The 12,305-nt window shown below is 45.4% G+C and overlaps 1 protein-coding gene and 2 pseudogenes across 1 annotated transcript; all 3 read right to left on the bottom strand.

The window, feature by feature from the left end:
- Window positions 1–2,000: 2,000 nt before the first annotated feature.
- LOC123129336 (uncharacterized mitochondrial protein AtMg00810-like) lies at window positions 2,001–3,922 on the bottom strand (annotated as a pseudogene).
- A 2,020-nt stretch (window positions 3,923–5,942) lies between these two features.
- On the bottom strand, window positions 5,943–6,081 carry LOC123132800 (uncharacterized; annotated as a pseudogene).
- A 1,654-nt stretch (window positions 6,082–7,735) lies between these two features.
- LOC123130068 (vignain-like) lies at window positions 7,736–8,611 on the bottom strand. The gene has a single exon (XM_044550023.1). It carries the CDS (start codon window positions 8,609–8,611, stop codon window positions 7,736–7,738), a length of 876 nt encoding a protein of 291 aa, XP_044405958.1.
- Window positions 8,612–12,305: the final 3,694 nt, after the last annotated feature.

Genomic DNA, 12,305 nt, shown 5'->3' on the forward strand with positions numbered 1-12,305 from the left:
CGGCTTAGTTTATGCACAATCAGTAGGTTAATTAAGATAATGTAGAAAGGAAAAATGATTGTGATCTCGCTATCTGCACGCTCTAGGTGCTGTTGCTAGAAGCATCTAGAACAAAACTAGTGCAGTACCATTTGGAGATCAAGAAGAAGTGCCAAGGAACTAGTTGTTACACGTGGTGAACCGAATGGACGTTGTGTGAGGCAAAACTGCGTCACCTCGAATGGTAGTATGTTTGCTCGTCCGCTGGATGAAGGAGCTCTCGGTGGTGAGGGCATGGACAGATGGTCGTTCTCCAACGGCATGAACCGATCGCCGAATGCTTGTGGGCGGAATAGGGGTGGACTAACGAGCAGCTCGGCTCGTTAAGCTCGTACTCGTTAAGCTCGTGCTCGTTAAGGCTCGGCTCGTTAAGCTTGTTAAGATTAACGAGCAGAAAACTCTGCTCGGCTCGGCTCGTTTGAAGCTCGTTAAGCTCGTGAGCGCTCGCGGGCGCTCGTTAACAGACTATAATGTGTTACGATGTACATGATGAATGTGGAGGTATGGTTTTCAAGATAAAATATGGTGACAAAAAGAAATGAAGTAGTTTGTTACCTCATATGTCGATTAGATTAAATAGATGGGCTGAGGTGCTACAAAAAATTTGTCACGTAAGACGAAAATATGCGTTGTGCTGTTACTAACGAGCTTAACGAGCTACTCATGAAACTCGTTAGCTCGCTCGTTAAGCTCGTTAAACTTAACGAGCTAAAATCAATGATTGGCTCTGTTCATTAAGAAGCGAGCTACGAGCTTAACGAGGCGAACTATCTAGCGCTCATTAAGCTCGCGAGCTACAAGCTTTTGGTCCAGCCCTAGGGCGGAACACGGAGCCGTCGTACCTGAGAGATGTTCCCAAAAAACCCGTTACCTGACAGTTAGACCTTGTGCATACTGTGCTGAGCATCCCTCTCCTGTTCTGCTCCTGCACTTGCAGCCATACCAGTCTGTGCACATGGTTTTGTGAGCTGCATGCACCCTGTAAATTGCTTTCTTTCTCGATCCGTATATATCAATTGAAATGACACACAAGCTTTCGTATTCACAAAAAAAGGATCTCACCGATGCCATGGCCATCATGCCTTCTGTATAGGACATACGGTTATACCTTTGGGCTATATGTGAGATATAATTCTGCAATCTATTTGGCGTCGGCGCAGCGTGGGTTCGTGGAAAAACGGAAGAGGATGGTGAGGAGAAGAGAACGATCGTAGGAGCGGTAGAGAATGCATCTAGTCGTGAGGGGGTAGAGATGGTGCCTCTACAATTGTTTTTAACTGACTATAGATCTGTACTTCTAGGACTCTAATCACGTTCGTTTACATGATCTGAACAGTATATTTAAGATTTAGAGTTTAAATTTACTTGTTTTCTATGAATTATCTTTATCTGGAATACGCCATATATTAAAGTAGAAGAATGGGTATAGAACCCAACACAATGTACATGTATTTAGAATTTAAATTTACTTGTTTTCTATGAATTATCTTTATCTGGAATACGCCATGTATTAAAGTAGAAGAATGGGTATAGAACCCACCATAATGTACACGATGTTACATGAGAGTGATATCACTCTCCATCCACTACCACACTCCTCTCAACTATACAAACTACTGATATCCCTGCCAACCGTAGCTAGATCAGCAAAGAAAGCGCCCAAATCTTCCTTGAGCAAGCCTGCCGATCTCCACGCTCTTCCTTCTTGTTCGTGTAAAATTGATGTTAAGCGTATGCCTAGCAGGGACGCGTTACGTGTTTATATAGCCATAGGTTAGGGTTATAAGATTCGGTAGTTAGGTCGTGGATTGATCCCTAAGTCATCTATACAGGGATAAGGATCGATCACAACAACCTAACTAACCAGGATTACAACACACACGCCAAACTCTATCCCTATTGTATATACGGTTTATATATACACCGTATATACGTACAGATATTCTAACACTCCCCCTCAATCATAACTTTACTAAGTTGAGATTGCCTTTAAAGTCTTCCAACTTGCGCCATGATAAGGCTTTGGTAAAACCATCGGCTACTTGATCATTGCTAGGAATGAAACGAATATCAAGTAATCTCTTGGCTACTCTTTCACGCACGAAGTGATAGTCAACCTCAATGTGTTTTGTTCTTGCATAGAACACAGGATTTGCTGAAAGATATGTGGCTCCAGTATTGTCACACCATAATCGAGCAACTGGAGAGGAATGTCCAGATGACAGGAGATCAACTGGAGAGGAATTCATGCCAAGTTCATTGAGTACTGCTTGAACCATATCAATTCAGCTGTGGCATTGGCCAAGGCTTTATATTCAGCTTCTGTGCTAGATCTTGAGACAGTAGCTTGCTTGCGTGCACTCCAAGAAATTAGATTGGGTCCAAAGAAAACAGCAAACCCACCAGTTGATCTCCTGTCATCTGGACAGCCTGCCCAATCCGCATCAGAAAAGGCACTTACCACTGTTGAGGTTGACTTTGTAAACTTCAGTCCAGTACTCATAGTACCTCTGAGATATCTAAGAATCCTTTTAACTGCAGTCCAGTGTTGAAGTGTAGGAGAGTGCAGGAACTGGCATACTTTATTCACAGGAAAAGATATGTCAGGTCTTGTCAGTGTCAAATATTGCAATGCACCTACTACACTTCTATAATTCGTAGAATCTTCGGTTCCCAATGGTTCACCATTTTCCTTTGAGAGTGTTTCCGAATTTGAGAGAGGCATGTTTGCAACCTTACAATTCATCATACCTGCTCTCTTTAGCACTTCTGCTACATATTTTTCTTGAGTCAAGAGTATGCCATTATCAACCTTCTTCACTTCTATTCCCAAGAAGTAGTGCAGGTCACCAAGATCCTTCAAGGCAAAATCCTTCTTGAGATCTTCAAGCAATGCCAAAGTTGCTTCCTGTGAAGAGCTAGCCACAATAATGTCATCAACATAGACTAGCATGAAAATAGTGATTCTTCCCTTTTTATAGAAGAAAAGTGAAGTGTCAGCTTTTGAAGGTTTTAAACCAAGTCTTTGTAGTTTCTCACTCAACCTGGAGTACCATGCTCTAGGTGCCTGTTTCAAACCATACAAAGCCTTATCAAGTTTACACACATAATTATGATTTCCTTTGACTTCATATCTAGGAGGTTGCCTCATGTATACTTCCTCCTTCAGAACGCCATGAAGAAACACATTCTGCACATCCAATTGACAAAGACTCCAATTGTTTGACACTGCAATAGATAGAACAAGTCTGACAGTAGCTGCCTTCACAACTGGACTAAAGGTGTCCTCATAATCTATGCCATATCTTTGTTTAAATCCTTTAGCAACTAGTCTAGCCTTGTATCTGTCCATTTCTCCACTAGCTTTTCTTTTAATTCTATAAACCCATTTGCAGTCAATGATATTTCTACCTCTAGCAGGAGGAACTAAATGCCAAGTTTTATTTCTAATAAGAGCATTATATTCTTCATCCATAGCATTTTTCTAATTTTTACTTTCAAGAGCATCATGCAGGTTGTTCGGTTCGCCAGAAACTGCAAGTCCAGCAAACTTACCCTTGTCATACCTGACCGTACCATCTGTACGTATTTTTGGTTTTGCAATACCGTGTTGAGATCTTGTGCGCCGTGGTACAGTAGAAACTGCTGTATTTGTGCGCTACACAGAAGATCCCGGAGAGGACGCTGCAGCCACACCGGATCCCGCAGCAGACGCACCAGGCTCGCTGGATCGAAGACGGATGCTGTCGGGGGCAGCTGTAGCTGACACAGGCGCGTCTGATCCAACACAGATTCTCTGCGCCTCGGTTTCAGCCCGTGGTGCCCGTTGGGCCACCTGGGTCTCCTCCGCTAGCCCGCTGGTACGTGGAGAGGGCCGCGCCATCTAGCGGCTTGGGGAGGCCGCCGTACCACCGCTGGGCCCTCCTGTGGCTGAGTGCGCTGGCCCGCTGCCGTCTGTGGGCCTTGATGCGGTTGCGCGATTGGGCGACGCGCTGTCGCCTCCAGGAGCGGTGCCGCTGACCTCGTTATCTGGCGCGGCAGAGGACAGATCGTCATCGGGATCTCCGCCGCCAGCTCCTGAATCATTTTCGTGTTCTGTGCCTGTCTCTTGCTGCATAAAATCATGGCCAACAACAGGATTTCCACCAAAATTTATAGCAGGATTTAATGCATGAAAATCAACCGATGGATCAGCCATACACTCGCCCCCATGGTCAGAAGTAGTATTTTCAGAAAGAAGGAGAACTTCATATCTGAGTAGGGCTCCGGCATTTGGATTTAAGGAGGCAAAAGGGAACACTGTTTCATCAAAAACAACATCCCGAGAGATATAAACTCGTCCAGCAGCAACGTCAAGGCACTTAAACCCTTTATGAAGATTACTATATCCAAGAAATACAAACTGTTTGGATCGAAATTCAAGTTTCCTAGCATTATAGGGTCGAAGATTTGGCCAACAGACACAACCAAAAGTACGGAGAGCATGGTAGTTTGGTTGTTCATGAAACAATCTTTCTAGAGGAGTTTCAAGGTTGATGACTTTGCTAGGAGTTCGATTGATGAGATATGTGGCAGCTATGAACGCTTCATCCCAGAATTTCAAGGGCATTGAAGCATGGGCCAAAAGTGAAAGGCCAATGTCAACAATGTGACGATGCTTTCTTTCGGCAGACCCATTTTGTTGATGGGCGTGAGGACATGAAACGTGGTGTGTGATGCCTATTTGACGAAAAAAGGAATTTAATCGTTCATATTCACCACCACAGTCGGTTTGCATGGTGATGATTTTATGATCAAACAGTCTTTCAACAAGTGCTTGATATTCATGAAACACTTTAAAGACTTCAGATTTATGCTTAAGAATATAAATCCAGGTAAACTTGCTGAAATCGTCAATAAAGCTCACATAATTGTTTTTTTATTAATGGAATCACGGGTAGGCCCCCATACATCAGAAAAAACTAGCTCTAAAGGAGCATTCGAAACACTATTGGAATTTGGATAGGGGAGTTGATGGCTCTTGCCCATTTGACAAGCATCACACACTCCCTCTTTATTCAACTCACTACTTGAAAACGGAATTTTATTCTTCCTAAGGACATGCTGAACTATTGTTGACGCCGGATGACCTAATCGATTGTGCCACCTTGATGGAGAAATCTTGGTGACGCCAAAAGCTTGCCTACCCGCACTCAAAGGAGCTGATGATGATGAGAGGGGATAGAGGCCACCCCTACATCTGCCGTGAAGAAGAGTTTTCTTCGTTTCCTTGTCCTTAATAAAAAAGAAATACAGATGAGTTTCAAGGAAAGTTTGATTGTCACGAGATAAGCGGTGAGCAGATATCAAGTTTTTGGTGGCGTGTGGTACATGCAAGACGTTTTTGAGATGAAGATTGTGAGTAGGAGTATGAATATAGGCTTGACCAATATGGCTGATTTTCATACCTGCACCGTTTGGCATGTTCACTTGGTCATGGCCGGTGTACTTCTCCCTCATCGTCAGCTTGTCCAGTTCGCCGGTGATGTGTTCTGTAGCTCCAGTGTCGACATACCAGTTGGTGTCGACGCCATATGAAGAGGAGTTGGTGATGGCGCTTGTAGATTTGTCCTTGGTGAAGGCGATGTCGAAACGACGATAACACTCCATGGCGGTGTGGTTGGGCTTGGAGCAGATCTGGCAGAAGACTTCTGGGAGGTCGTTGTGGCCTCCTCCATTGCCACGGCCACCACGGCCTTGGCCGTGGCCACCAGCGCCGTTGCCCCGGCCGCCTCCATTGCGGCATCCTCCGTTGCGGCCACCGCCACGGCCGCCGCCACGACCAGGTCTGCCACGGCCGCGAGTAGCAGCATTGGCAGAGGAGTGGGAGGACGAGTTGCCGCCCTTGAACATGGCGAGTCTGCTTTCGAAGCTGATAAGTTAGGAGTAAAGCTCGCTGACCTTGATGGGATCGGTTCTGGCACAGATCGAGGAGACAAACGACATGTAGTCGTAGTCAAGCCCCACGAGGATGTAGGAGACCATGTCGTCGTCACCGAGAGGTTTCCCGGCTGAGGCCATCTCGTCACCGAGCGCCTTCATGCGCCTGATATATTCTGCAACTGTGGAGTTGCCCTTCTTGGTCATGGACAAGGCAAGCATTGTGTTCACGACTTGTGCTTGAGTTTGGGAGATGAACATCTCCCTGATCGCAGTCCATGCTGCTGCTGCCGAGGTACAGTGCGCGACCTGAACCATCACAGGAGGTGAGACGGAACTAAAGAGAAAGCTCAAAACCTGGGAGTCCTGGGCCTTGGCGGTCTCATATCCTAGGTTCGGCACATCGGTGGGCTTGCCGTCCTTATCGGCAAGCTTGGGTTCTGGCTCCTGCCGATCTGGGTCGAGGTAGGAGATGAGCTGCGCGCCGCGAATGGCCGCCAGAACTTGCGCATGCCATACAAGGAAGCTGGAGCGGTGAAGCCTGTCAGCGATCGGGATGAGCGTGGTTGTGGTGGCGGCAGCAGAGCTCGAGGAAGACATGCTTGCGAGGATGTGCTTTAGAGGAGGTAGGCTCTGAATACCATGTAAAATTGATGTTAAGCGTATGCCTAGTAGGGACGCGTTGCGTGTTTATATAGCCATAGGTTAGGGTTACAAGATTCGGTAGTTAGGTCGTGGATTGATCCCCAAGTCATCTATACAGGGATAAGGATCGATCACAACAACCTAACTAACCAGGATTACAACACGCACGCCAAACTCTATCCCTATTGTATATACGGTTTATACATACACCGTATATACATACAGATATTCTAACAGTTCGATCATACGAAGTACCTGAGATGTTGAAGGTGATGCACCATCAAATACAACTGTGTTTTGGTGTTTCCATTATTCCCCTTGTGTTAGCGTTACGAGGGTCCTCAAGGCTTTCTGTGTGCATCTGTTCGATCTCCTCGTGCTGCACCAATCTACAAGGTCTTCGTCTATAGCGAGAGTCTGCCCATGATCCCCCAAAGCGCTTTGAATCGAGAACTGGACTGTGCACGCAAAGACACATGTTAACATGATGTGGTTAATCGTCTCATCATGCCGATCGCATAGAGGGAATGAATCCTGGTGTGGTAAACCTCAGTGAGAAAGCCCACAAAGCCAACCACAGGAAGAAAAGGCATTGAAGCGGCGCCTTTTGTTTCCAAAAAAAATCAGTGTATGGAGCCACCATTTGTCCCGCAAATTTCTGTGAATTATCGTGGAGACTCCATTGGTCTATGTACTTCTGACTCTAATCGCATTTGCTTACCTAATCTGAACCATATATTTAAGACTTAAAGGTTAAATATTAGATATTTTTTTCGCGAAATTTATGTGTTCTCTGAGAATTACTGTGAAGGTTACATTAATGCATTTAATCAGTAATTATAAGATAGGAGTGAATCAAATGAGAAAAGACGGGTAGAGAGCAATAAAATATAGTACAAAACAATAGTAAGCCTAGCTGTGCATTCAATGTTGATCACATGGTTACACAGATGAACACCAGTTTCCTTTTCAGATACACTGCAATTAAATTATTTTCATGATATCATTCCTACCTTTCTTACTTATATTTCACTGGGTACGATGCATGCACCAGGATGCCACATAAGCCCTTCTTGGTGGGACCGGCACCACGGGCCATACGGATGTAGCCGTTTTCACCCCATTTTTCTCCTCATGAGTTTTTTATTATCCAGTAATCTATGCGTTTCTTGGGATCATCCTCATCGGTGGTGCCATAGCCCACCACCATCATTCCATGGGTCTGATTCGTCCCACACGGACCCACAAAGACACCTCCTCCATAACGTCGGAAGCTCCTTGTGTCAACCACCACAACGACGGGTTGGGCCGCCACCGCCTGCAGCAATGCCACCTCATCATTATTCGGCACCCATTTGAAGTCGTCGATGGTGACAACGGGGTTCTTTCTTTTTGGCACCAAGCAATAGCCATGCTCACCGGCAATGTATGGGTAGTCAGCCTCTGTGGCGATGCCGCCGTTGTCGATAATGTACTTGAAGGCCGATGCCACTCTGCCGTTACGACATCCAAAACTTCTCTTGTCACAGTCTATGAGCTGCTGCACGGACAACGACTTCAGACTCCTGGTCCTTATGGAATTGATGCCCTCCACTGCCGCCGCCCCCGCAAAGGCCCAACAAGGTCCGCACCCTCTCTGGATCTTCACGTTTGTCACTGCCGGCGGACGTTCGTCATACCCTATCATCCGCCAATCTACGAACATCAGGAAGTCGTTGCACGCTGCAACGGCACCGTGTGTGAACCGGCCTTGGCGTCGCTTCCCGCCATCTGACACGCGGTCAGAGCAGCGACCGTGCATGTGGTCAACCTCTTCTTCGTTGGTCATGTCACCAAAGAGGTTGAGGCTTAGCTTGTAGGGTGCGTCACCTTGGTTGAATTTGTGGATCATGCGAGCGTTCTCCTTGAATACGCTGAAGCGCATGGCCTTGTCACCAAGGTCGCGCCTCACATTGTGATGCTCACACCAGCGCTCGTATAGTGCCCATAGGGACTCCTCTGACGTCATGTCTAGCAGTGATGTCCATAGAGCTCGCCACCACCATAGCGGCAGCAAGCACAACGGCCATGAGTAGTATTATTGCAATTTCTCTTGCCATTGTAAGTACTAAGCGGTTGCTTCAAGTGTCCTAGGTCTAGTCCTGCCAGGAAAGGTCATTGCCGACAGATAAATCTATGCCGACAAAAAGTTTGATGCGGTTGGTGTGATCTATGGTGTCACACATTTCTATACTGACATACAGTTTGATAGGGTGATCTCTTCCACCAAAAGTTTAGCCAAGAACCTATGATACCTAGTGATTCCCAAGGAAACAATGGATTCAAAGATTGAAACCAAAAAAATGGAATTGTTACATGCATCCATGCTACTTGTGAGCTGCGTTGGAATTTCCTTGAAGGGGAAATGATGATGTTGTACAGTAGAGATAAGTGAACCAATGTTATCATTCTAGTAGGAGAACCAAGCAACACCTTGTTAACAACATCTACACACAAAATAACAAATACTTGCATCCAACGCGAAGAAGGGGCTCTCAATCCCTCGGCGGTTAATTTCAACGATCATATATCGTAGTGATAGATAGATTGAACAAAAATACAAAATAATATAAAGTAATGAAAATTGTAGTAAGGTATTTTTGGATTTTTGTATATGATAAAAATGGATCCGGGGGCCATAGTTTTCACTAATGGCTTCTGTCTTGAAAATAGCATACGGTGGGTAAAAAAATATTGGTTGACAATTGATAGAAAAGCGAATAATCATGACGATATCTAAGACAATGATCACATATATAGGAATAACGTCCAAGACAAGTAGGCCAAAACAATTATGTATCTACTACTATTACTCCACGCATCAACCGCTATCCCCCATGCATCTAGAGTATTAAGTTCATAAAGAATGGACTAACACCTTAAGAAAGATGACATGATGTAGACAAAGTAAACTCATGAATAAACCCCATCTTTTTACCCTTAATGTCAACAATGCAAATATGTGTCTTGTCCCCTTCTTTCACTGGAATATAGATTACCACAACTTTGGACCCATTACAAAGTACCTCTCCCATCGAAAGAAAGATCAATCTGAAGGAAATATGCCCTAGAGGCAATAATAAAGTTATTACTTATTTCCTTATTTCATGATAAATGTTTATTATTCATGCTAGAATTGTATTAACCGGAAACATAATACATGTGAATATATAGACAAATATAGTGTCACTAGTATGCCTCTACTTGACTAGCTCGTTAATCAAAGATTGTTAAGTTTCCTAACCATAGACATGATTTGTTATTTGATTAACGGGATCACATCATTAGGAGAATGATGTGATTGACTTGACCCATTCTGTTAGCTTAGCACTTGATCGTTTAGTATGTTGCTATTGCTTTCTTCATGACTTATACATGTTCTTATGACTATGCGATTATGCAACTCCCGTTTATCGGAGGAACACTTTTTGTGCTACCAAACGTCACAACGTAACTGTGTGATTATAAAGGTACTCTATAGGTGTCTCCAAAGGTACTTGTTGGGTTGGCGTATTTCAAGATTAGGATTTGTCACTCCGATTATCGGAGAGGTATCTTTGGGCCCACTCGGTAATACGCATCACTATAAGCCTTGCAAGCATTGTAACTAATGAGTTAGTTACGGGATGATTTATTACGGAACGAGTAAACAGACTTGCCGGTAACGAGATTGAACTAGGTATTGAGATACCGACGATCAAATCTCGGGTAAGTAACATACCGATGACAAAGGGAACAACGTATGTTGTTATGCAGTTTGACTGATAGAGATCTTCGTAGAATATGTGGGAGCCAATATGAGCATCCAGGTTCTGCTATTGGTTATTCACCGGAGACGTGTCTCGGTCATGTCTCCATAGTTCTCGAACCCGTAGGGTCCGCACGCTTAAAGTTCGGTGACGATTTGTATTATGAGTTTATGCGTTTTGATGTACCGAAGGTAGTTCGGAGTCCCGGATGAGATCGGGGACATGACGAGGAGTCTCGAACTGGTCGAGACGTAAAGATCGATATATTGGACGGCTATATTCGGACATTGGAAAGGTTCCGAATGGTTCGAGTATTTTTCGGAGTATCCGGGAGTTACGGGAATACGGGGGAAGAAGTATATGGGCCTTATTGGGCTTTAGGGGAGAAAGAGAGGCAGGTCGCGCCCCCCCCCCCCCCCAATGACTAGTCCAAATTGGAGTAAGGGGATGGTGGCGCCCCCTCCTTCCTTCTCTTCCCTCTTCCCCTTCCTTGTGTCCTACTCCTACTACTTGGAAGGGGAGGAATCCTACTCCCGCTGGGAGTAGGACTCCTCCAGGGCGCGCCATAGGGGCCGGCCCTCTCCACCTCCTCCACTCCTTTATATACGTCGCCAGGGGGCACCCCATAGACACACAATTGATCATTGGTCTCTTAGCCGTGTGCGGTGTCCCCCTCCACCATAATCCACCTCGATTATATCATAGCGGTGCTTTGGCGAAGCCCTGCATCGGTAGCATCATCATCACCATCACCACGCCGTCGTGCTGACGAAACTCTCACGTGAAGATTTGCTGGATCGGAGCTCGCGGGACATCATCGAGTTGAACGTGTGCAGAACTCGGAGGTGCCGTGCGTTCGGTACTTGGATCGGTCGGATCGTGAAGACGTACGACTACATCAACCGCGTTGTGCTAACGCTTCCGCATTCGGTCTACGAGGGTACATGGACACACTCTCCCCTGTCATTGCTATGCATCACCATGATCTTGTGTGTGCGTAGGAAATATTTGAAATTGCTATGTTCCCCAACAGTGGCATCCGAGCCTGGTTTTATGCGTAGATGTTATATGCACGAGTAGAACACAAGTGAGTTGTGGGCGATACAAGTCATACTGCTTACCAGCATGTCATACTTTGGTTCGGCGGTACTGTTGGATGAAGCGGTCTGGACCGACATTACGCGTACGCTTACGCGAGACTGGTTCTACGACGTGCTTTGCACACAGGTGGCTGGTGGGTGTCAGTTTCTCCAACTTTATTTGAACCGATTGTGGCTGCGCCCGGTCCTTGAGAAGGTTAAAACAACACTAACTTGATGAACTATCGTATTGGTTTTCATGCGTAGGTAAGAACAGTTCTTGCTCAGCCCGTAGTAGCCACGTAAAACTTGCAACAACAAAGTAGAGGACGTCTAACTTGTTTTTGCAGGGCATGTTGTGATGTGATATGGTCAAGACATGATGCTATATTTTATTGTATGAGATGATCATGTTTTTTTGACAGAAAGACTGTAAGGGAACCCCATACAGTATAATTGGTGCAACAAACCCAAATTGCAAGTACCATGCATTGAACCTGGGTGGGTGGGAAGGCATCAATCCCTTCCCACCACTAGGCTATGCCTTAGTCCCGAGTTATCGGCAACTGGCAGGAGCCATATGGTTGTCGCTTTATTGTATGCAATGCAATCGCCCTGTAATTGCTTTACTTTATGACTAAGTGGTAGCGATAGTCGTAGAAGCAATAGTTGGCGAGACGACAACAATGCTACGATGGAGATCAAGGTGTCGCGCCGGTGACGATAGTGATCATGACGGTGCTTCGGAGATGGAGATCACAAGCACAAGATGATGATGGCCATATCATATCACTTATATTGATTGCATGTGATGTTTATCTTTTATGCATCTTAT

The sequence above is a fragment of the Triticum aestivum genome, chromosome 6A (genome assembly GCF_018294505.1).
Source record: "Triticum aestivum cultivar Chinese Spring chromosome 6A, IWGSC CS RefSeq v2.1, whole genome shotgun sequence".
NCBI lineage: Eukaryota > Viridiplantae > Streptophyta > Magnoliopsida > Poales > Poaceae > Triticum > Triticum aestivum.

Coding starts and splice junctions, on each gene's coding strand:
- LOC123130068 (XM_044550023.1), bottom strand. CDS start 8,611: ATGACGTCAGAGGAGTCCCTATGGGCACTATACGAGCGCTGGTGTGAG.